Source organism: Haliotis rubra, unplaced genomic scaffold (genome assembly GCF_003918875.1).
Source record: "Haliotis rubra isolate DU_JTF1 unplaced genomic scaffold, ASM391887v1 Scf246, whole genome shotgun sequence".
NCBI classification, from domain to species: Eukaryota; Metazoa; Mollusca; class Gastropoda; order Lepetellida; family Haliotidae; genus Haliotis; species Haliotis rubra.
This window is the reverse complement of record NW_025766514.1, coordinates 1,044,076-1,070,143: the sequence shown is the minus strand read 5'-3', so window position 1 is coordinate 1,070,143 and position 26,068 is coordinate 1,044,076. Positions and strand designations below refer to the sequence as shown.

The following is a 26,068-nucleotide window of genomic DNA, read 5'->3' as shown; positions in this document are numbered from 1 at the left end:
CTAACATGATCGGGTGGTCAGGCTCGCTGGCTTGGTTGACACATGTCATCGGTTACCAATTGCACAGATCAATGCTCATGCTGTTGATCACTGGATTGTCTGGTCCAGACTCGATTATTTACAGACCGCCACCACATAGCTGGAATATTGCTGAGAGTGCCGCGTAAAACTCAACTCACTCACTCATGTCCTCATTATGTTAGTTTGCAGTCGCTGTCATTTTGCCCTGGAATACATCTACTTATTGACGGAAATTTCAACATATTTTCTCCAAGATCAGATTCAACATCAGATGTAGATGGTTTGTGTTATGCATGTATTAATGTGTGACCTGGCTCAACTGCTCCAATAGATCAAATATAATCAAGAAGAAAACTGGACCCTAATATCTACAGGGCCCAGTCCAACATCAACCACCATTCCTCCACTTGATACGAAGAGAAAGAGTCTCGATCCTGCACAGAAAGCCTGTTCTTTGATTAAAAAAAGAAGCCAAAATCTGACTGTTGCTAAAAATTTATCATAGAAATTTACATCGGCTGATAACTGCTCACCACCAATCATTCATAACCCTTGACATTCACTAACACAAAACCTAGCCCAGTTCACTGAGGTCAGCAGTGTGTCGCCGATGTCGTAAGTGAGTTGATATGATCTTGGCATAGGGTGTTCGTCGCAGTAGCTGGTAGGCCAGGGGAAGGAGATGGAGAATGGTGGAGTGGAAAACCTTGCCGCCGTAGCTGAACAGGTCCATTCCCAGCTCCAGACCCTCCCCGTAGTCACACTCATCATTGGCAAACTGCACCAGCGTGATCAGCTCCTGCAGCGGGTCGAAGAACTGGTTCCGTTCCTTCTCCGTCCGAGCATCAACAATTTTCTTCAGGATCTTTTTCAAGTCACCTGGGGACAAAAATATATGATGTCAGACAGCCCACTGAAGATGTTAACAGTAAGCTATTAAAAATTTGACTACAGGGCATCCCTGACTGTTCTTCATAACAAAAATATCAGGTGAAATTTGAGCAAGAGAATTTCAAATGTGGTCCAATGCAGAGCCAGTTAACACAGGCCGACAAATGCAGTGCTGCAGCCAGGATTTCCTTGGAAGGGGCCAGTTGGCCTAGTTTTTAATACCGGAAGTTTCAATATTTTGATTTTGATCTTCGAATCGCTTTCAATGAAAATGGTCATATTTTGAAATTATGTATGCGCCCGATTAAAACACATTATAAATTTTTATAAAATTATAAATCTGCACCATTGATGCATACAATTATAAATAAATCACCAAGTTCAGTACAATAAGCGGGAATCCCTCAATTATGCAGACTGGCTACAGCACGGAATATGCCTTGGTTCAAGACAACATTTTATGATCAGGACAAACGTAATGGATGAACAACTTCTTTATTCAGTTGATGCGATGTTTCGATACAGATTCTTGTAGCGTTGTCTAGCAAGTGTCACTTATTTTAATCACCAACTTCTAAATACACTACTCAAACAAACATTTTATGACTCATAACACAAAACGGAAATGTAGCCCACCTTGCTATTTAGTCAACATTTTCCAAAACAAAGTCAGCCAAAACAAACTCAAATATGTTTTGCAGAAGCAATAACTTAAACTAATTTCTAACAAACTGAACAAAGAATAATAAAACAATCCTAGTGTTCCTTTCCCTCATTTTCAGAGAAGTTCACAGGGACAAATCTGCTATTTAAGAGAGGCTAATTGCAAGGTCAAAATATAACATTCATAAATTAAATGTATACATAAAATAAAAAGAAAATATTTGTTGAACAACACTACTACACAAACATTCCCCCCTCAATATTTCCCTACTTTTTAATGCAAAACAACTGAGTACAGGCCATAAGAAGTTTAGGGACAGTTTAAACATCAAAATTACTTTTAAAACAATTAATTTAAACCCGATTTCATCACGCTGGGGTGTCATGGCTGAGTAATCAGCTGGTAATGGTCATCAGTTTTAGCTTTCAGTTTCAGTAATTGTCACAAACAGTGAGTTTCGATTTGGCTGCCATGGTGGCCATATTGAAAATCAAATTATACATTTGAGTTTCCTGATTAGTTGGAACAAGTGTGTAAAGTTTCAGCTAAATGATAAGTGACCAGATGGTGGCCACATGAATACGTGCAAACACCTAGTTGTGGGTACAGCAACGTGCAGTAAACATGGACAAAGTACTGTGACCAGGGATTTACTAGACGCGAATTTCAGCATCCTATACACATAAAAATTGACAATGGATGCAACGAAATTGATTAGCGTGTCCACAGGGACACAGAAAATGTCCAAATACTCTTTGTAAAAATTTCGATCTAGTAACAATATGTTATCACTGAGTCTGCAACTATAGTTTGGCATGAAATGCATGTGGACCCGTTTGTTGTAAATATCTCCTCATCCAATGACCCAATCGATCTCAAACTGTGCAAGTGGATGTTTTGTCAGACAACCTAATCACATTGTAAATCACCGATTTTATGCATTTGTATTAAAGAATCTGTCTATGTAACTGTCAACAAAATAAACAGCAGAATGCAGACTGCTTGCAGAGGGAGGGAGACAATGTCAAACTATAGCCGGGTCATGGTATCATTTCCAATTTAATTACTGTACCGATGTGATGATCATGATACACAATACAATAACAGTAACTGAATTACAACAATATTACAACATAGTATTAATAATAATGTTTAAGTGTCTTTGACCCCCATTTTGTAGTCCAGGACCCCCGAAAAGTAAGAGTATGAGTCCGAGGGAGCCTCAAATACACGACTCAAGGTAAATCTCTGTGTGACTATGTGTCTTAGTCCACCCAGCTGTGAATGGGTACCTCGTAAGGATGAGAAAGCCACATTAACTTGGCTATATGGCTGCAAGAGTTGTATAATCCCAAGGGAGTTGAGATTGACATCCAATGATGGAGGGAAAAACCAATTGCTTTTGAGCAGCTGAGCTGAGCTGGATATCGGTTCAATACACATATCATATAATAAGAAGAAGAATATTAATAATAATACACCATCAAACAAAATCATCTATCATGGTAGGTTAGTACTGACATGAGCTTGGTCTAAACAATTCAAAATATCTCTGGTTTTAACCTTTGTCAAATGACCCCTGACCTCAGACGTGACCAACTTGAGTTGTTCTGTCTTGGCAACTTCATATGATTGGGCCAGACATAGACAATCTCATCCAAGTGTCTTCTGATATCAAATATATCAACACAAGTTAAAGTTACAAATATCTGTGGCTTGCCGAGGATATTTTTAACTTTAATCAACAAGTGTTGATATTTTGATATCAGAAGACACGAGGGTGAGATTATATTTATCATAAAAAATCATTCTTCATCAGTTATCAGTAACAAATTGAATTTATCTGAACACAAACTGCCATATGGCTTCGTGAGCAGTGATCTCAGTGAGGTCAGCACTCTGATGTCATCAGCTTGATGACATCATAGCATTCTGACCTCATCAACCTTGTGATGTCATAGCATTGTCAGCTGTGTTCTTAAAGATGTCAAAGCATAGTGAGGTCATTAACTGATGATGTCATAACATTATGATAATTCAATTGCGGTTTTTTTCTAAGTCCAAAAAGACTTATTTGGAACAGATGGCTTTATGTAAATAAGTGTGCGACGATATTGTATGACAAAAGACATTTTTTAAATGCCCAATTTGAAATTAGACGTAGATTCATTATAAACGATAGCTGACATAAAAAATAATAACATTTATGCTGAAACTATTAAGGATGTAGCTACCATGCAGTCTCACTGTCACTATAAAAAGAAACAGATAGGAGAGGTCGTCTCAAAAGCAAAACCTGGGGTCGGGCTAGGGGGATAGAGATATCAGCTAAGAAAAGATAATCCTTTAGGGCAATTATACTGGTGAGGTACACAGCGCGTCATAACAATTTACAAATAATATCCAGTCCTTTCGATCTTCGAGTGGTAATGCCACCTATATACTACGATGCGTTTTTATGGTTTTCGGGTATCATTCTCTTTTACATATCTCAACATAATGAAAGAAAGACACGTAAGATTTTAATCAATAGATAAGACATAGTCAACACACATGAAAAAGCACAAAATATCTTTGAGATGACCCCTTGTGCCTGTAGGCAGCACGTGCATTTCATGCCAGGTGAGTCGACGGTCCGTCGTCATACCTGGCTGAGCGACGTAATTGCCATCTATAGTCTGATTTATTGTTTTCAGCAGCTATTCGTATTTTTTCTAAGTTTTGCCCTATTTTACGAGTAAACATGCTTTTATGGGTATCGTCTTACGCATCGCACTGAAAGTCCAGTTAGGCCAAAGTGGGTTATTTCGACATATGCTATTTGCAATTGTGTAAAGTTTAGGGATACAGAGTAACAGCCTAAAAACAGTTTTTTTTCTATTTCCGACAGTTCTATAGTAAATATACTCTACTGATTTGACTACAGATATCTGTCAAGCTAGAGACAAGTAAAAACACAGTAGGCCAGTGGTCACAGAGAAACAGTACTAAGTAAAATGTCATATTGCTCACTTGGAGTTTCTGGCACAGGTCTATAGCCGATCTCGTTCTCATCCACTGGGACAACGATGCCTGCACCGTGGAAGCTGTTGCAGACTACCTTCTTCTGTCGGGTCTTCATTGATTTAGTGCGCATGTCGAGGGAGAGTCCTAGCTGCCCAGCCTTTTCCTCCAACCTCCGACACACCCCCTCCAGCCACTTCCTGTCCCCTCCGCCCACTTCCTTCCCCTTCAGTTTATCCTTCGCATAGAAGCTGTACAGAACATAGACATAAGGTGTATAGAACATGGACATAAGGTGTACAGAACACAGACATAAGGTGTACAGAACACGGACATAAGGTGTACAGAACACGGACATAAGGTGTACAGAACACGGACATAAGGTGTACAGAAGACAGACATAAGGTGTACAGAACACGGACATAAGGTGTACAGAACACGGACATAAGGTGTACAGTACACAGAACACGGACATAAGGTGTACAGAACACAGACATAAGGTGTACAGTAACAAACACGGATAAGGTGTACAGAACACGGACATAAGGTGTACAGAACACGGACATAAGGTGTACAGAACACGGACATAAGGTGTACAGAACATGGACATAAGGTGTACAGAACACGGACATAAGGTGTACAGAACACGGACATAAGGTGTACAGAACACGGACATAAGGTGTACAGAACACGGACATAAGGTGTACAGAACACAGACATAAGGTGTACAGGACAGGTGACATAAGGACATAAGGTGTACAGGACACAGACGGACACAAGGTGTACAGAACGTACATGAGGTGTACAGACACAACGGACATAAGGTGTACAGAACACGGACATAAGGTGTACAGAACACAGACATAAGGTACACAGAACACGGACATAAGGTGTACAGGACACGGACATAAGGTGTACAGAACACGGACATAAGGTGTACAGGAACACGGACATAAGGTGTACAGAACACGGACATAAGGTGTACAGGACACGGACATAAGGTGTACATGACACAGACATAAGGTGTACAGGACACGGACATAAGGTGTACAGACACGGACATAAGGTGTACAGAACACAGACATAAGGTGTACAGGACACAGACATAAGGTGTACAGAACACAGACATAAGGTGTACAGGACACAGAACACGGTGTACAGAACACGGACATAAGGTGTACAGAACACAGACATAAGGTGTACAGAACACGGACATAAGGTGTACAACGGACATAAGGTGTACAGTACACAGACATAAGGACAGAAAGGTGTACAGGACATGGACAGGACATAAGGTGTACATAAGGTGGAACACGGACATAAGGTGTACAGAACACGGACATAAGGTGTACAGGACACGGACATAAGGTGTACAGGACACGGACATAAGGTGTACAGAACACGGACATAAGGTGTACAGAACACGGACATAAGGTGTACAGAACACGGACATAAGGTGTACAGGACACGGACATAAGGTGTACAGAACATGGACATAAGGTGTACAGAAACGGACATGTACAGTACAGAACACGGACATAAGGTGTACAGGACACGGACATAAGGTGTACATAAGAACACGGACATACAGACATAAGGTGTACATGACAGGACATAAGGTGTACAGAACAAGGACATAAGGTGTACAGGACACGGACATAAGGTGTACATGACACAGACATAAGGTGTACAGGACACGGACATAAGGTGTACAGGACACGGTACATAAGGTGTTGACACAGACATAAAAAGTGCACGGACATAAGGTGTACAGGACCACGGACATAAGGTGTACATGCAGAACACGGACATAAGATAAAGGTGTACAGAACACGGACATAAGGTGTACAGAACAGGACATATAAAGGTGTACAGAACACGGACATAAGGTGTAAAGGACAGGTGGACATAAGGTGTACAGTACAAGAACACGGACATAAAAGTGTAACATAAACATAGACATAAGGTGTACAGGACAGGACATAAGGTGTACAGAACACAGACATAAAAGGTGTACAGATTGTACACAGACATAAGAGTGTACAGGACACGGACATAAGGTGTACAGGACACGGACATAAGGTGTACAGGAACGGACATAAGGTGTACATAATACGGAGCATAAAGGTGTACAGGACATAAGGGACATAAGGTGTAAGGTGTACAGGACACGGAAAAGGTGTACATAAGGAACAGACATAAGGTGTACAGAACACGGACATAAGGTGTACAGGACACGGACATACAGGTGTACAGAACAGGGGACATAAGACATACATAAGGTGTACAGGGACATGGACACATAAGGAGGTATAGATGAGAACAGGACAAAGGTGTACAGAATACGGACATAAAGGTGTACAGACATGGACATAAGAGTGAATGAACAGGACATAAGGTGTACAAACACAGGACATGGACATAAGGTGTACAGGACACGGACATAAGGTGTACAGAACCAATGGACATGGACATGGGAACAGGACATACAGAATGGACATAAGGTGTACAGGACACGGACATAAGGTGTACAGGAACACGGACATAAGGTGTACATGGACATAAGACATAAGGTGTACAGGACACGGACATAAGAGGTGAAGTACATGGATACACGGACATAAGGTGGTACAGAACACAGACATAAGGTGTACAGGACACGGACATGGCCCGGTGTACACAGACATAAGATTGTACAGACAGTACAGACATAAGGTGTGGAACACATGGACATAAGGTGTAGAATGACACTGGGACATAAGGTGTACAGGACACGGACATAAAAGGTGTACAGACATGACACAGACATAGGTGTACAGGACACGGACATAAGGTGTACAGAACACAGACATAAGGTGTACAGAACACAGGACATATGGTGTGTACACAGGACATGGAGGTGTACAGGAACACAGACATAAGGTGTACAGGACACAGACAGAGGGAATACAGAACACGGACTTACAGGTGTACAGGACACAGACACACAGGACACGGACATAAGGTGTACACAGAACACAGGACATACAGGTGTACAGAACACAGGACATAAGGTGTACAGGACAGGACATAAGGTGTACAGAACACAGACATAAGGTGTACAGAACACGGACATAAGGTGACAGAACAAGGTGTACAGAATACAGACATAAGGTGTACAGGACAAGGACATAAGGTGTACAGAACAGAACATGACTACAGAATAAGGTGTACAGCACACAGGGACATAGGACAGAACACAGACGGACACAGGACACGGACATAAGGGTGTACAGACATAATTGGACATAAGACAGATGTACAGGACACGGACATAAAGGTGTACAGGACACGGACATAAGGTGTACAGACACATAAGGTGGACACAGAAGGTGTACAGGACACGGACATAAGGTGTACAGGACACGGACATAAGGTGTACAGGACAGACATAAACGGACACATAAGAGTGTACAGAACACGGACATACATGGTGTACACATAAGGGTACAGGACACATAAGGTACACCGACACAGGTGTACAGGAACACATAAGGTGTAACAGTGTACACGGACACAGAACGGACATAAAAGGTGTACAGAACACCAGACATAAGGTGTACAGTACACAGACATAAGGTGTACAGAACACGGACATAAGGAACACCATAAGGTGTACAGGTGTACAGTACACAGAACACAGACATAAGGTGTACAGAACACGGACATAAGGTGTACAGGACACGGACATAAGGTGTACATGACACAGACATAAGGTGTACAGGACACGGACATAAGGTGTACAGAACACGGACATAAGGTGTACAGGACACGGACATAAGGTGTACAGAACACAGACATAAGGTGTACAGTTACATGACACAGACATAAGGTGTACATGACATAAAATTACAGAACACAGACATAAGGTGTACAGAACACGGACATAAAGGTGTACAGAACACAGACATAAGGTGTACAGAACAGGACATAAGGTGTACAGAACAACACAGTACACAGAACACAGGACATAAGGTGTACCAGAACACGGACATAAGGTGTACAGAACACAGACATAAGGTGTACACGGAACACGGACATAAGGTGTACAGGACGGACACTGCGGACATAAGGTGTACAGGACACGGACATAAGGTGTACAGAACACGGACATAAGGTGGACATAAGTACATGTACACAGACACTAAGACATAAGGTGTACACCGGACACAGACATAAGGTGTACAGGACACATAAGGTGTACATAAGGTGTACAGGAAGGACATAAGGTGTACAGAACACGGACATAAGGTGTACATGACACAGACATAAGGTGTACAGGACACGGACATAAGGTGTACAGAACACGGACATAAGGTGTACAGAACACGGACATAAGGTGTACAGTAGGTGTACAGAACCACATATGGTGTACAGTACACGGACATATGGTGCGGACATAAGGTGTACAGACACGGACATAAGGTGTACAGAACACAGACACTGCGGACATAAGGTGTACAGGACACAGGACATAAGGTGTACAGAACACAGACATAAGGTGTACACGGACATAAGGTGTACGGACGGATAAGGTGTACAGACATAAGACACAGACATAAGGTGTACAGGACACGGACATAAGGTGTACAGAACACAGACATAAGGTGTACAGAACACAGACATAAAGGTGTACGACACAAGGTGTACGACAGACATAAGGTGTACAGAAACACGGAGACATAAGGTGTACAGAACACGGACATAAAGGTGTACAGGACACAGACATAAGGTGTACAGACACACAGACATAAGACATAAAAGTGTACAGGACACAGAACACGGACATAAGGTGTACAGAACACAGACATAAGGTGTACAGGAACACAGGACATAAGGTGTACAGACATAACACAGGACGGACATAAGGTGTACAGAACACAGGACATAAGGTGTGTACAGGACACAGGACATAAGGTGTACAGAACACAGACATAAGGTGTACAGAAGGTGGACAGACATATAAGGTGTACAGAACACGGACATAAAGGTGTACAGAACACGGACATAAGGTGTACATAAGGTGGAACACAGACATAAGGTGTACAGAACACACAGACATAAGGTGTACAGAACAGGACATAAGGTGTACAGAACCAAAATGTACAGGACCTGCAGGACACCACAAGGTTTACAACCCGGACATAAGGTGTACAGGTACAGGAACAGAACGGACATAAGGTGTACAGAACACGGACATAAGGTGTACAGGACACAGACATAAGGTGTACAGACATAACACAGACATAAGGTGTACAGAACACGGACATAAGGTGTACAGAACACAGACATAAGGTGTACAGAACACGGACATAAGGTGTACAGGACACAGACATAAGGTGTACAGAACACAGACATAAGGTGTACAGAACACAGACATAAGGTGTACAGTACAACACAGCACAAGGTGTACAGAACACAGACATAAAAGGTGTACAGAATGACATAATACAGAACACAGACATAATGTACAGAACAGGACATAAGGTGTACAGAACACGGACATAAGGTGTACAGAACATGGACATAAGGTGTACAGAACACACAGACATAAGAAGGTGTACACACGGAGACACGGACATAAGGTGTACAGTGACGGACATAAGGTGTACAGGACACATAAGGTGGACATAAGGTGTACAGACATAAGGTGTACAGGACACATACATGGACAGAAAGGACATAAGGTGTACAGAACACGACATAAGGTGTACAGTACAGGACATAGGAGTGTACAGAACATGGACACAGACACATGGCACAAGAACCACAGACATAAGGTGTACAGAAGGACAGGACAGGTGTACACAACACGGACATAAGGTGTACAGGACACAGACATAAAGGTGTACAGAACATAAAAGGTGAGACATAAGGACAGAAAGGTGCACAGGTGTACAGACGGACATAAGGTGTACAGAACACGGATAAGGTGTAGGTGTACAGAAAATAGCAAGACACGGACATAAGGTGTACAGAACACAGACATAAGGTGTACAGGAACACGGACAAAAGGTGTACAGAGACAGGCGGACATAAGGTAAGGTGTACAGAACACAGACATAAGGTGTACAGTACAGACACGGACATAAGGTGTACAGGACACAGACATAAGGTGTACAGGACAAGGACATAAGGTGTACAGAACACACGGACATAAGGTGTACAGGATCACGGACATAAGGTGTACATGACACAGACATAAGGTGTACAGGAATACGGACATAAGGTGTGTACACGGACAGGACATAAAGGTGTACACGGACATAAGGTGTACAGAACACAGACATAAGGTGTACAGAACAGGACATAAGGTGTACAGGACGGACATAAGGTGTACACGGACACAGACATAAGGTGTTACAGGACAGGACATAAGGTGTACAGAACACGGACATAAGGTTGTACAGAACACAGGACATAAGGTGTACAGAACGGACATAAGGTGTACAGAACAGGACATACAGGTAAGATTGTACAGAACACAGACATAAGGTGTACAGAACACAGGACATAAGGTGTACAGAACACGGACATAAGGTGTACAGAACACAGACATAAGGTGTACAGAACACACAGGACATAAGGTGTACAGAACACAGACATAAGACATAAGGTGTACAGAACAAGGACATAAAAGGTGTACAGAACAACGGGACATAAGGTGTACAGAACACGGACATAAGGTGTACAGAACACGGACATAAGGTGTACAGAACACGGACATAAGGTGTACAGAACACAGACATAAGGTGTACAGAAGACAGACATAAGGAATACAGAACACAATCATCAGCAGAGCAGAACACAAACATTACCTGCACAAAACACAAAAATTAGCAGTACAGAACACAAAAAGTTGAGCAGAGCACAGACATTAGCAGTGCACACCACACACATCAGCTGGTCATACCACAAACATTACGGTTTAACCCCATGGATGCCAGAGAGACCCTCCCCTTCACCCTTCACTTTGAAGTATTAGTAAAATCTAAATATTTTTTATATATTTGTATACTTATCCTGCACTCCTCACTTCCTAAGGAGTGCAGGATTAGTTAAAATTGATAGCATTCAAAATACATCACACCCAAATACACTTCACAGTTTTGAATTCTGTGGGAAATTTCCTGTTACTTGATACCTTCCATTATTTTCTTAGACAAAGCAAAAGTGCTGAAAATGACCTTTCAAAATTACGTACATAGTAAATGTTGCCATTTTGAAATGTAGAAATCAGATAATTACTCGCAGGATTGAATTTCAAAAATAATATTATAATAATCACTGATATCTGTTGTTTATCAAATTTCCAATGGTTATTGTCTAAAATCGCTGATAAACCTAGAAGTGGTTGGGATGCCAAAGTGAGCTTTCTGCCATACTGGATAGCGTTTACAAATCACATTTCCAGAGGCCGATCATGAGACGCCTATTACATCACGTATATTTCACACACAGCTGCTACAAATATACCACTGAATTCCTCATACATTTATAATCAAATAACAAATGTTATAACCCATATAGGAAGGAGGACACAGGGTAGTATGGTTCCTGTAAGTCCCTAGGGAGGTTACATTTTGGTGAACACTGATTGGCTGTCAGAAAATCAAACAGCCAATCAACGCGTAGGGATTGGTGATTCCCCACATCACGTGTTTCCTTATAGAGAGACTGCTGTTTTCATTTTGACATTTTTTAGATCGAAAACTGATATAAGTAATAAAAACAACAACCAACTCGTGACAGGGAAGCACAGACTATCTTTCCCTTGAGAATTACGTAATTAATAGAACTCGGGAAAGATAATCTGTCATTCCCGTAACTCGTTAGTTATTGTCTAAGTCTTTGTCACCAAAACCAAGTCTCTAGATTAGGGCTGTGACGATGCATTGAACTATCAATGGATTGCAGTTATTGAGTCTCCGATGGCAATTAACCGATGATAGAAACGAAAAACTATCAATGCATCGATGGTATGTGTGACTATCGATAGTTTTGTAATTGACTTTATTTTTATGAAATATTTATGCTGTTTTGTATTTTTTTATTGTTTGGGTGCAGACTTGCAGCTTCATTGAGTTTATGTTTTAGTTGTTTACTTGATCGGGGTTTCAGGTTTCTTGTCAGTTATTAAAAGAGACTGAAACTAAAAACTATACATTCATTTAGGAAATGGCTTCAAATGAGACAATTTAAGGAGAAACTAACTATTGCAATAGTACTGTAGCAATAGACTATCGCTATCGCAATAGTTGTCAGTCATGAGTTTTCAGTAAGTGAAGTGAGTTTCTAAGAATGACACATGTTTTTTTACGCCCTGACAGCTTCTAAGATATGTTCCAACACTAAAACAGTAGTTCCAAAATCGCTTGTGTTCGATTATGAGAAAATGTGATGGATTGTTTGGTCGTTTGGTCACTGCAACCAATCTTCTATTATTTCAATTAATCGTAACACCACTACTTTAAATAGCATTATTTAGAAAGCTGATCCCAGAGTTATCATTTTAAATTGTATCACAGACTTTATTTTACAGATATTACAAGTATTCACCTCAACTCATCAGTTTTGGCAAAATAATTAAAAAAAACTTAGCATATTAGGTTTTTTACATGATTTCTTATTAACACTGCTAGCATGACATATCACAGTGTTAGCATGACATATCACAAGTCCTAACATGACATACCACAGGTGTTAGCATGACATATCACAGGTGTTAGCATGACATACCACAGGTGTAAGCATGACATATCACAGGGTTAGCATGACATGCCACAGGTGGTAGCATGACATGTCACAGGTGCTAGCATGACATATCACAGGTGTTAGCATGACATATCACAGGTGGCACTGGTAGCATGACATATCACAGGTGCTAGCATGACATATCACAGGTGCTAGCATGACATATCACAGGTGGCACTGGTAGCATGACATATCACAGGTGCTAGCATGATATACGTGTTAGTATGACATGTCACAGGTGTTAGCATGACAGGTCACAGGTGTTAGCATGACATACCACAGGTGTTAGCATGACATGTCACAGGTGTTAGCATGACAGGTCACAGGTGTTAGCATGACATACCACATTGCAGGTGTTAGCATGACATGTCACAGGTGTTAGCATGACAGGTCACAGGTGTTAGCATGACATACCACAGGTGTTAGCATGACATGTCACAGGTGTTAGCATGACATGTCACAGGTGCTAGCATGACATATCACAGGTGTTAGCATGACATATCACAGGTGTTAGCATGACATATCACAGGTGCTAGCATGACATGTCACAGGTGTTAGCATGACATATCACAAGTGCTAGCATGACATGTCACAGGTGTTAGCATGACATATCACAGGTGCTAGCATGACATACCACAGTGTTAGCATGACATACCACAGGTGTTAGCATGACATGTCCCAGGTGTTAGCATGACATATCACAGGTGTTAGCATGACATGTCACAGGTGTTAGCATGACATGTCACAGGTGTTAGCATGATATGTCACAGGTGTTAGCATGACAGGTCACAGGTGTTAGCATGACAGGTCACAGGTGTTAGCATGACAGGTCACAGGTGTTAGCATGACATACCACAGGTGTTAGCATGACATGTCACAGGTGTTAGCATGACATGTCACAGGTGCTAGCATGACATGTCACAAGTGTTAGCATGACATATCACAAGTGCTAGCATGACATACCACAGGTGTTAGCATGACATATCACAGGTGCTAGCATGACATACCACAGGTGTTAGCATGACATGACATACCACAGGTGCTATCATGACATGTCACAGGTGTTAGCATGACATATCACAGGTGCCAGCATGACATATCAGAGGGAAGAGGTTAAATTGTTTTTAGAACATAGGTACATCAGATCCATGATCCAAATAGAGACAAATGATAGCCTTATATGGGATTAATCGATCTGTCTTCAGAGGCTGATAGTTCAATTTTTTTTAATTTAGGACAAACCAAACCTGTCATTTCTTGATTAGCCTGATTTGCATTACCATCCTGGTTAAATCCAGTAACCATGTCAACATACCTGACAGCAGCGAACAGGTTGTCTCCCCTTGGTGAGAGCACACAGCTCGTCTTGGCGGAGTTTGCAGCAAGAAAGACCGGCATCTCCTTGGGATCATCCCTGCAAACATCCATATACATATCAAAATGACACTGGGCCAGTAGGAATATCATGGTTAACTTTCAAATAAAGTAAGAAATTTGGAAGAAAAAAAACTGAGTGAGTATGGGTTTACACCGCTTTTAGCAATATACAGCAATATGACCGCGGGGACACCAGAAATGGGCTTCACATATTGTACCCATGTGGGGAATCAAACCTCGGCCTTCGGCGTGACTAGACAACACTTTAACCACTAGGCTACCCCACTGCCCCCAAAACAGTGGCTGATAGTTCAGCCCAACAGCCAAACAGTGGCTGATAGTTCAGCCAACAGTGATTGCTTTAACCACTAGGCTATCCCACTGCCCCCAAACAGTGGCTGATAGTTCAGCCAAACAGTGATCGCTTTAACCACTAGGCTACCCCACTGCCCCCAAACAGTGGCTGATAGTTCAGCCAAACAGTGATCGCTTTAACCACTAGGCTACCCCACTGCCCCCAAACAGTGGCTGATAGTTCAGTCAAACAGTGATTGCTTTAACCACAAGATTACCCCACTGCCCCCAAACAGTGGCTGATAGTTCAGCCCAACAGTGATCGCTTTAACCACTAGGCTACCCACTGCCCCCAAACAGTGGCTGATAGTTCAGCCAAACAGTGATCGCTTTAACCACTAGGCTACCCCACTGCCCCCAAACAGTGGCTGATAGTTCAGCCAAACAGTGATCGCTTTAACCACTAGGGCTGATACAGTGGCTGATAGTTCAGCCAAACAGTGATCGCTTTAACCACTAGGCTACCCCACTGCCCCCCAAACAGGCAGCCAAACAGTGATCGCTTTAACCACTAGGCTACCCCACTGCCCCCAAACAGTGGCTGATAGTTCAGCCAAACAGTGATCGCTTTAACCACTAGTGTCTCATTGCTTTCACTGATCAGGGGAGGAATAGTTTGTTAAAAAGGAGTCGACAGCAAGGGAGCATGCAAGGTCAAACCTGGATGTGGTGAAGAGCGTTCACTTTAACCATTAGGCTACACCCACCCCCACCCCCCCAAAAAACAACAGTAATTATGAGCAATATCATGACTGACTGTAGGGTTTTTAGGAAAAAAGCACACATATACAGACAAACTTTGTGGATAAACAACTTCTTTATTCGCAGGTATACTTGCTTGACAACGATACAAGAATCTGTATCGAAACGCCGCGATCTACCGTGTTAGAAGTTGTCTACCTAATAAAGTTTTCCTGTATATTAGTCTCCAACTTCTAAACAATGCCACTCAAAGAAGTTAAAAGCACACATCTTTTTCATTGCATCACCCCACATTAGGCCAGGCCAATGTCGGGATAACTGGGGAAACAAAACGCGAAATTTAAAAAAGTTAAAAATTCTCATCAAATCATGGGAAAACAAACACGCATCTTTTTCAGGGCTACTTGCACCAGGTGCAACCATACATAAAAACCTAGTTACACCTGCCAAACTTCAGTTGCACTGCTATGTATTTCTGTCACACTTAATCATATAGACTTGTACCCACACCAAAAAAAATTACTTCTTCCGCTCTTATCATATTTTTATCACATGGTTAGCATCATTTTTCAGATTTTCCTATTCAGGCTGTTATTGCAGATAAATATAACATGGTTCTCTCTTCTTGTTGTTTTGCTTTATTTAGAAACTGCGCAAATTTCATTTGTAAATTAAAGTGATGATTAATATATCATGAACATAAACTTCCCAGAATCTTCAAGAAATATTCAGTCATGACTTTTCAGCACGTGAGTATTCTAAGAATTAAAACGCTTTTCAGTACCCTGACAACTTCTAGGATATGTTCAATCTTTGCAGATTAAAAATGTCCAAAATGTTTGTAATTTAATGAATATGTGATCAATCAAAATATGCCAACCCTATTTTGGGCCTGTAAAGCTAGAGAGGTCAAAAAGTGTAATTTGGCATCTCTGCCGAATCAACATGGTCCTTTCACCTAAAGGAAGTCACTGTGACCAATCTTTGAATTATCGAAAATTAATCAGACTCAAAATAATCAGCACCACTTTCACTGATAGAAGAGGGACAGCAGCAAGCAATTCTGACTGCAACTGAGTTTGGTTTTACGCTGAAATTTTAGCACTTTATTGATTTTCAGAAAACCAGTACAACATGTAATTTCGCAGATTAAATGTAATGGCATAATTTAATGGGCTTCGTAATAAGTACCCATGTAAGGGTTGGCATTCTGAATGACTCGGTCCTTTGGTCACTGTGACCAATCTTTGATTATTTCTTTCAGACTGCCACTAATCAGCACTACTTTCACTGATAGAAGACCGCAGCAGCAATACACTGAACACATGTTCGAGATGATTGAACATAGCCGGGCGATGTTGTTACACATGTCTGAGTTGGCGTTACCACCAAGACATGGGTCCTGCTCATCCCGGACAGGGGCGTGGGGTAACCTAGTGGTTAAAGCGTTTAGTCCTCATGCCGAAGGCCTAGGTTTGATCCCACACATGGGTACAATGCGTGAAGCCCACATCCGGTGTCCCCGCCTTGATATTGCTGGAATATTGCTAAAATATTGATGTAAAACCATCCTCACCCACTCATTCTGGACATGTTCTCAATTGAGCGGGGTAGCGAAGCAGGTGGTTATGGAGGACAGCAATGTTATACTGCCTCCAAAAGTCTATAACGACACAGTGTGGGTAGGAATTACGATGACGTTCCTGCCTTTGCACAGAGTTTAGAACATGCTCTCGAACCATGTTGTCCTGGAAGCCTATTCAAACTTCAGTTAACAAGAGTTGTGAAGAGGAACAATGTTTAAAGATAGACAACTTCATTATGGCAACAGATGCGATGCCTTGGTGGGGATGCTAAAACCGTGTTACCATATACACCGAAATGTCGCATCCATTGCAATTAAGATGCAGTCTATCAAAAGAAAATTGTTTCTCTTCATCATAGCAGCTTCTAAATGCCACTCAAAGAAGTAACATGGAGTTGTGTTTATAGTATGACCAGAAATTATTGAGAATTTTAGGAATATGTTTAATCTGATTTCTAGTATAAACAACCTTAACCAGCTATCAAGTGTTTGGTTTCATTCAAGAGAGACAACTCCGTTAATCCTTTTTCATTAGTTTGTGAAGAGTTATCCCCCTTTGTTTATTTGCTAGCAGACGACATTTTCAGTGATCCTCAGTATGGATGATTTAGAGAAGAGGAAGTTGATTTTAGAGTATTATAACAAGAACATCAGATCAGCTAAAGTGATTTCAAGTAGAACAGGCATCCCTTTGTCCACTGTTTATCGTGTTTTGAAAAATATTGCAAATGGATATGGCATTGAGCACCAGGGAGGCGCAGGTAGGCCCAGAAATTTGACTGTCGGTGACAGGAGGCAGCTTGGTATTCTTGTTTCTAAAAACAAAAACGAAGGAGTTTAGAAAACTTAAGGCTGGGTATGATTGATAGAGGAAATGTGGCTGTCTGTAAGGAGACAATTAGAACTGAGCTGCATGCAATGGGTTGGCAGAAAAGTCGAGGAATTCCATCACCGATCATGAAACCTGAACAAATAGAGCGAAGGTTGAACTGGTGCTTACAGCATAGAAATTTTAACTGGGACAATGTGATTTTCTCAGATGAAAGTTCTGTGTGGCTGTTTCCTAATACACTGAAATTCTGGACCAAACAAACTGAAAAACCTTTGAATCAGCGCCCAAAATACAGTCCGAAATTTAACGTGAGGGGTGGCATATATAAAACAAAATTACAATCTTAAATTTTCAGTAATTTCTGGTTGTACTGTACTTGGACTCCCTTGTACAACCATCAGAGCTGTCTACATGAGACTTCGACCAGCCTGTGGACAGTGATAGACGTAATGTACGTGAGAAGCCTTAAAGGTGCGTTCGCACAGTACGACTTGTAGTGAGAACTTGTAGCATGCAACACAGTTGCAACCTGGGAACACCCCAATCATAACGATGTCTAATCTCATACAACTAGTCGCAGCAGAGTTGTAAGATACAAGACTTGTCCTAATTCCTTCACAAGTCACAGGACCGCCTCTGTGGTGTAGTGGTTAGAGCGTCCGCCCAGAGGAAGGTCGCGGGTTTGATCCCCGACCGCGTCATACCAAAAGACGTTAAAACATGGTACTTGTTGGTCCCTGCCTGGCGCTCAGCATTAATGGGTACAACAAGGACTGGTCGGCTCGGAGTCAGTATAATGTGTCTGAGTGGGATGCATGCTTCACTGCGGCATGGTATCTCAGTGGGATAGCACTATAAAACCAGCTTCAGTCTGGGCTAGTACAAGCAGCCGCACATACACATACACACGCATGCACGTCGTCATATGAGCGAAATATTCTCAAGCACGACGTTAAACCCAATTTCACCTCACCTCACAAGTCGCAAGCTCTCGACCAATCAAATCGCTTAGATCTGTGTACACCTCAGGGTGACGTCACTTATGTTTATGTTGACATCATGTCTGAGATTAAAAAAACATCGACCTTACAAAAGAAGAAACTGAGCAGTTTGTAGGTTTTTACTGTCACTTGAATGTTCCGACTAAGAATCCAGTTACAGATCCATGCCAATTTAGGCTTTCTCTTCTTTATTTTCATTGACTGCGATATGCAGACAGACATTAAGGCTAGTGTTTCTTCTTCACTGGACAAATCCATGTTGCCGAGATATGAGTTGTGCACAACTTAAAATTACACAAATAAACAAAGTCGTTACGATCTTTCTTGTTAATACAAGACTTGTGAGTCTCACCTGAAGTAGCCGATGTGGAACTGTGTGTCATCGTCTCCCCTGACAACAGTGAGGAACTCCGGAGGGTCATAGTAGTACCGCCAGTGTCGCAGGAAGTTGGGCTTCTTCCCCGCGTTGTGAGTGACTCCTTCGTGTTTCCCAGCCAGAATGTCAAATGGGCCGACCAGCTGGAACCCTAGCACCCTCTTGAACACATCTGTTGGAGAACATGCTTGACGGTAAATAGCTTTAAAATAAACACACCAGTAATTAATTATGCATCTTTTCAGGATCTGCACGCAGACACCTTGCATTTTTTTTTCTTTTGTGTTTAATGCCGCACTCAGCAATATTCCAGCTATATGGGCTGTATATGGATCAGACAGTCCAGTGATCAACATCATGAGCATCAACCTCACCAATTGGGATATGATGGGATTGCCCGGTGAAAACTGACTTGTCCCGGCCCGGTGATGGGTAGCCCAGTGGTTAAAGCCCGGGTTCGATTGCCTACATGGCTACAATGTGTGAAGCCCATTTGTGGTGTCCCCTGCCATGATATTGCTGGAATATTGTTAAAAGCGGCGTAAAACCAAACTCACTCACCTGTTGGTGCAGCCGAGTCTTCTGTCTTACAGAACTCCCAGAAATCATAGAAGTCTTGTGGCATTTCCACCAGGTACTTGTGTTTGATGTACTGTTTCACATCCATCGGCGAGGCGTCCACATCTTCATCTTCTTCACTGTCACTAACTGGGGGCAAACAAATCATCCATCATCTCACAGTTATGTTATGAATTTTCATGGTCTTCCTGAGTCTCGGGGGCGACAGGGTAGAGTAGTGGTTAAAGCTATGTCGTCACGCCGAAGACCCGGGTTCGATTCCCCACATGGATACAATGTGTGTAGCCCATTTCTGGTGTTCCCCGCCATGATATTGCTGGAATATTGCTAAAAGCGGCACAAAACCATACTCACGAGTATAAGTTAATCACCAAGGGCTTTGCAAACACTGACGAAAGTGATGAGATTGACATTTTCCAGATATAAAACACTTGAGATAAATTCTAGGAATCATTTTCACATGGCCATGATCACTGTTTCCCTGTTTAAGAAATAGATGCATCAAAATAAACATCAGAAACATGTCAAAAAATATATAATTATACACATGACATACATGTTTTTATGTCATAAGCTAATGTCACAGATAAATGGTTCAATAATGCCAGACCGATGTCTTCCACCTATAAACTAGGGGGGAATATGACGGGGTAAAGCTAGCAGAACTCGCTTGAAATAACAAACCATTCAGCTTATACATTGAAAACAAGTACCGTAACATGTTACTGAGTGAGTGAGTATGGTTTTTACGCCACTTTTAGCAATATTCCAGCAATATCTGGGTCACCAGAAATGGGCTTCACACATTGTACCCATTTCGGGAATCGAACCCGGGTCTTTGGTGAACCGAGCGAACACTTTAACCACTAGGCTACCCCATCGCCCCAACATGTTAGTACACCTGAACATAAAAAGGTGGTGGTATCATGACTCCCCTAACTAATACATCAATCATGATGAAACTACATCCTCTCGGACTGGCACCAAAAGTGCCCAAATCTGATATATTTATAAGTATGACTAGATATATATAAGACATAAGATCTTATACATATATAGGTCACACTTATAAATATATCAGAGTCAGGCGCCAATGTAGAAAACTAACACAGCGACACATTAAACTAATATCTAGTCTATGAAATGAAGATATTTTACCCCAACAAACAACCTCCTAAAAACCCATATTTAAATTATGATTATCTTAAGATACAGGCAGACCTTCAAGGGCTGTATAGGATACATTACTGTGTGTCTGTCAAAATTGCACCTAAGAGAAAACGGACGTAAAAACCGACAGCAACTGAAAACTATGAACTCTCAGGCATGTTTTTACATCGGTGGGTGTGAACCCCCTCTCTCATTCGTGTTTTCCAATGATTTTATTTCCACCAAATAATATAGTCCCTATAAGAAAATGGTATTCATATTACGGTCTTTATCTTTTACATCTTCTTTGTCGTTAAGAAGAAATGTTTTAAGACGTGAGATAAATAGCACCATATATATTACGTAGGCTTCAAACAGTCCAGGTCACAAGATGACCTAAACAATTTAGTCAGGCATCGGTTACCTCCCTTTAATGACTTGCTTCCCCAATCACTTCTGAGCGCGATGGCTTCGCCCAGTTTCAAAGAAACTAAATGTGTTTCAACACAATAACAAACTTGTGTGTGTTTGTGTGCCTCGAAAGCTGCATATATATTTTGAATCTACGATGAATGAGCTTTAAGAAAATACCAAATTTAAGTATTTGAAAAATATGCACATAGGTGAAAATTGCTGTTAAAAATGATAAAATTTTGCTAAAATTTTGCACTTCCTGAAGTAATATACACACTAGGGGTAAAACAGTACACTCTCAGTCTTACCATGGTACACACCAAGGTTTGCTCACAATGTTGTCAGTTAAACAGGCTACCAGGTGAAAGCTAGGCCCAGTGCAGAAATATTATTTTTGGGTCCAACATCACCAGCTATTTATTAATACTGAAAATGAAGAAGATAAGTTAGGGCTAGTGGACTCTAAGCTTTTGTCACAGTCCATATTGGCCAATAGGACTTTCACTGATCTATTCTGTTTATCTGGTCCTACCATCCTCTTCATCTTCTTTAATTCCTTCATCTTGCTTCATTTCTTCATCTTCTTTGTGTGAGTCTGTTTTTCCAGGGACCTGGCTTGTGTTGTCTGGGTCGACATCAGACTTGGCTGACTTGTCTGGGCTTGTGGCGTCCTGGGCAACTTTTACCTTCTTTGGCCTGTCCTGAATAAACAATTCAAAGAACATATATTCAGACAATCACTGCAATGTTTGAAGTGGGCTGGATTTTGTGAGGGATCAATATAGTTCATATGTTTCTATATGATTTAAGATAGTACACAGAGACACATACACAGACATATTGGTGTGTACATGAGAGTATGAGTAGGGCCCCCACTGCCTCCGTGGTGTAGTGGTTAGAGCGTCCGCCCTGAGAGCAGAAGGTCGCGGGTTCGTTCCCCGACCGCGTCATACCAAAAGACGTTAAAATATGGTACTTGTTGGTCCCTGCATGGCGTTCGGCATTAATGGGTTCAACAAGGACTGGTCGGCTAAGAGTCAGTATAATGTGTCTGAGTGGGGTATTCATGCTTCACTGCGGCATGGTATCTCAGTGGGCTAGCACTATAAAACCAGCTTCAGTCTGGGCTAGTACAAGCAGCCGCACATACACATACACACGCATGCACGTCGTCATATGAGCGAAATATTCTCAAGCACGACGTTAAACCCAATTTCACCTCACCTCACTTAGGGCCCACATATGCAAGTGGTGATTACTGTGTCACTTGCTTGAAACCAATGACAGATAGGAATGGCTTCCATAGATGGATACAATAAGTATATTATCATGATTATAACTGGAACTAGGAATTCCATGACTAAGTTCGCTCGGTACATTTGTGATCAATAATTATTGATATGTACTTGTGTATTGTGTACTTGGGTTGATAGACTGTACTGATGTACAGTGATCTACTCAATGCCATGTACAGTATGTCTAGGTAAGGCTCTCATTGTGTTCACTTGTCAACAAGCTCGTTTTGTACATTTTGTTTCAAATAGAAATTCTGATTGTCATGTTTAGGCAACTGTGGAGTTAAAATGTCGCAGCTAGTACTGCACTAACTGGCTCCTGCTGCTATCTTTACAGATTTTGTGTGTTTCTTGGGCTGAAGTGGTCGGTATCGGTGTGGGTACCAAACCATCACAAGTTATCTCCCTTAATGACAGTTCAGGAAAAAACATGGCGAAATGTTTTGCGTCACATTCTGTCGAAGATTGAATGTTGGTTTTTATAGACAAGCTACATTATAAGATCTTAAAGCTAATATAATAAATTCCTCACACAGTGTTTTGAAAGGGTGTACAGGACTGTAAGACCCTTGTAAGACACTTGGTCAACAGGTGTGCGGGTCTTACAGTCCCGTATTTCGGAATTTACAAGGGTTTACACATTTTCAAACCTCTGTGTAATGAATAGGTCCCCAGGTGAGTTTCTGTATACAGAAATGTACCCTGAACAAAGTCAAAAGACAGAATTGTACCCGGTACCCCAAACGGGGGATAAGTCCAAATGGTCCATATTCTGCAACCTGTATACAGAATCGAACTTGAGGTACACATCTGTACCCATGCCGACGACCCCTTCAGCGCTTCTTGGATCCTTTACAGGACGGATTCAGAGGGGTGGTGCAGGTTCTCGCAATCCCCATTCTCACCCAAAAAAAATTTCCCTGAGGAGCATTTCCCCTAACCTTTGGAATCATGATTTATATACTCCCCCCATCTCCAAACTCCTGGATCCGACCTGCTTAGGTGTAGGTCGTGGTGGTGAGATGATTGTTGAACCCGGTCGCCACGCAATAAATAATATTATAAGATACAGACAGATAGATATATATGTCAACACAAATTCTCAAATATCGCATCACTGATCTCTCATGCTTGCTCGATCATTAGGATTAGCTGGATACATAAACTAAATATTGGCTGACGTATTGTATTAGCAGATCGGGTCAATGCAATACTTCGACCCGTACTGTGATGGAACACATAGGGTTAGGGTATGCCACCCTTTACGATCCTTAGGGTTAGGGTTTAGGGTTAGACACCCTTTACGATCCTTAGGGTTAGGGGTTAGGATTAGGGTTAGGGAACCCCAGCAGCGCTAATTAATCTGAAAAAGTGCGCCCGGTAAAGTGCAGTACTCCCTATTATATTTGGGACAACTATTTGGGTCAATAAATGTGACAGAAGTATCTGTGATGACAATATTCACAAGATCATTGATTGTGGATATTCGTCATTTGAGACAACCCACCCCGCCTCCAGTCGGACAATCGGGAGTATCTTCTTCGTCGTCCGCTTTCCTTTTGGGGTGACTATATGCTTTGATGTGGTCAGCATTTCTTCTGTAACACTTGGCTCCATATTTACACTCCGGCTTTAACTTCGCCTGCTTTGTTGCCATTTTCGCGGTTTCGCAATCAAACACAGGAAGTGGCTGCATCTGCACCGCACAAGCCTTGGCGTCAGCCATGCACCGAATCAGATTGGCCGAATCCGGACAGCTAATCTTTGAATCTACTGTAAGTATACCCAGGTATGCGAACGGGATTTGATTTTGAGGTATCGGTTTTGTTCTCGCAGATTAGATATTTATATATTTAAAAACATATTTTTTTGTAGCAGACATTTACACTAGTTTGAAGACCAAAATAAAAATTGTGGTCCTTTATGATTATATGTGCCGGGATTTGAAGTCTGCCTTTCCCCAAACCCATTCGGTCAAAAGACAGGTGTTTCAGGCTAAGTTTGTAGTTACTGTGGGCAGGGGTTAACTATAAAAATCGTGTATCTCGGTAAATAAAGTAAGTCTTACCTTAATATTTGGTGAGCTGACCCTTCATTCTTGGTACTTCACATAGGCGCCTTGGAATAGTGTCGAATGTAGCTTCATATACAGACCCGTGCCAGGTATATTCGGACACTTGACGTAATTTCCATAGACTTACATGTTATTTCAGTGTACTAGCATAAATAAATTTCATGAAGTGAGTTTAGGATGGATCTTTGTAAAATTTGACAGGCAAATGTGAAATCATCTCAGCTCTGCGCACATAATTTCAGTTCAGTTTTCCGACCACTATTTAACTAATGACATATCACATTTATCAACTTACGTTTGATTCCAGTGCACAATCCCACAGGCCGCCATGTTAAAGGAGTTCACGGCACTGTACATGTATACATACGTTGATTAACTTGTTCCCATTCGATAAATAAGCAACGGAAAATTAAACCGAAATTTTGTGATTGTAGGTAGAAGATCAGAGACCATAAAATAGATGATTCCTCACAAATGTGCAAAAATTGACTTGGATCTAACGAAAATTAAATTCATGAAAATTGTTTATGCCACACTAAATTGACATGTAAGTCTATGGAAATTACGTCAAGTGTCCGAATATAACTGGAACGTATCTGTAGTTCACACACAAGTTGTTCCAGATACTGCGGATTTCACCCATGAGTTGATCTTTTGTTGTTATGTTGGCGGCGACATCATGCAGTTCACATATAAGACAAAGCCAGATATTTGCGATCTCATTTGGATCTGGAGATTGTGGGGGCCAGGATGTACCAGTTATCAGCGGTGGATACAGCTTTTTGAGAAAGGTGGTGTGTGTGTGTGTGTGCGCGCGCGCGTGCGTGTGTGTGCGTGCGTGTGCGTGCGCACTCTTGAGAAAAGGAGGGTCCACAACTTCATTTTCACCCGTTTTCATGTGTTATTTAATAAACTTCAGGGGCGTAGTCCTGAACGGTGGTAGATATGGTAAGGTAGA

At 41.6% G+C, this 26,068-nt stretch overlaps 1 protein-coding gene and 1 long non-coding RNA gene across 2 annotated transcripts; one reads left to right on the top strand and one right to left on the bottom strand.

Moving 5' to 3' along the window:
* Positions 1 to 504: 504 nt before the first annotated feature.
* Positions 505 to 24,774, bottom strand: LOC124279088 (histone PARylation factor 1-like). The gene is made up of 7 exons (XM_046714888.1): positions 24,544 to 24,774; positions 22,274 to 22,442; positions 20,161 to 20,307; positions 19,576 to 19,771; positions 14,688 to 14,786; positions 4,589 to 4,830; positions 505 to 900 (listed from the first exon to the last, which is right to left on the bottom strand). Exons 1-7 carry the CDS (start codon positions 24,760 to 24,762, stop codon positions 596 to 598), a joined length of 1,377 nt encoding a protein of 458 aa, XP_046570844.1. The 5' UTR covers positions 24,763 to 24,774; the 3' UTR covers positions 505 to 595.
* LOC124279089 lies at positions 7,719 to 23,781 on the top strand. Its single transcript, XR_006899298.1, has 3 exons — positions 7,719 to 7,732; positions 23,216 to 23,218; positions 23,704 to 23,781. It is a non-coding gene; the product is annotated as an uncharacterized LOC124279089 (long non-coding RNA).
* Positions 24,775 to 26,068: the final 1,294 nt, after the last annotated feature.

Bases quoted from the DNA above. Each gene is read 5' to 3' on its own strand.
- LOC124279088 (XM_046714888.1), bottom strand. From the start codon at position 24,762: ATGGCTGACGCCAAGGCTTGTGCGGTGCAGATGCAGCCACTTCCTGTG. The intron at 19,772-20,160 runs GTGAGTGAGTTT...GTTCTCCAACAG, and splicing joins AGACTCGGCTGCACCAACAG to ATGTGTTCAAGAGGGTGCTA. The intron at 901-4,588 runs GTGAGCAATATG...TTTTGTCCCCAG, and splicing joins ACCTGTGCCAGAAACTCCAA to GTGACTTGAAAAAGATCCTG.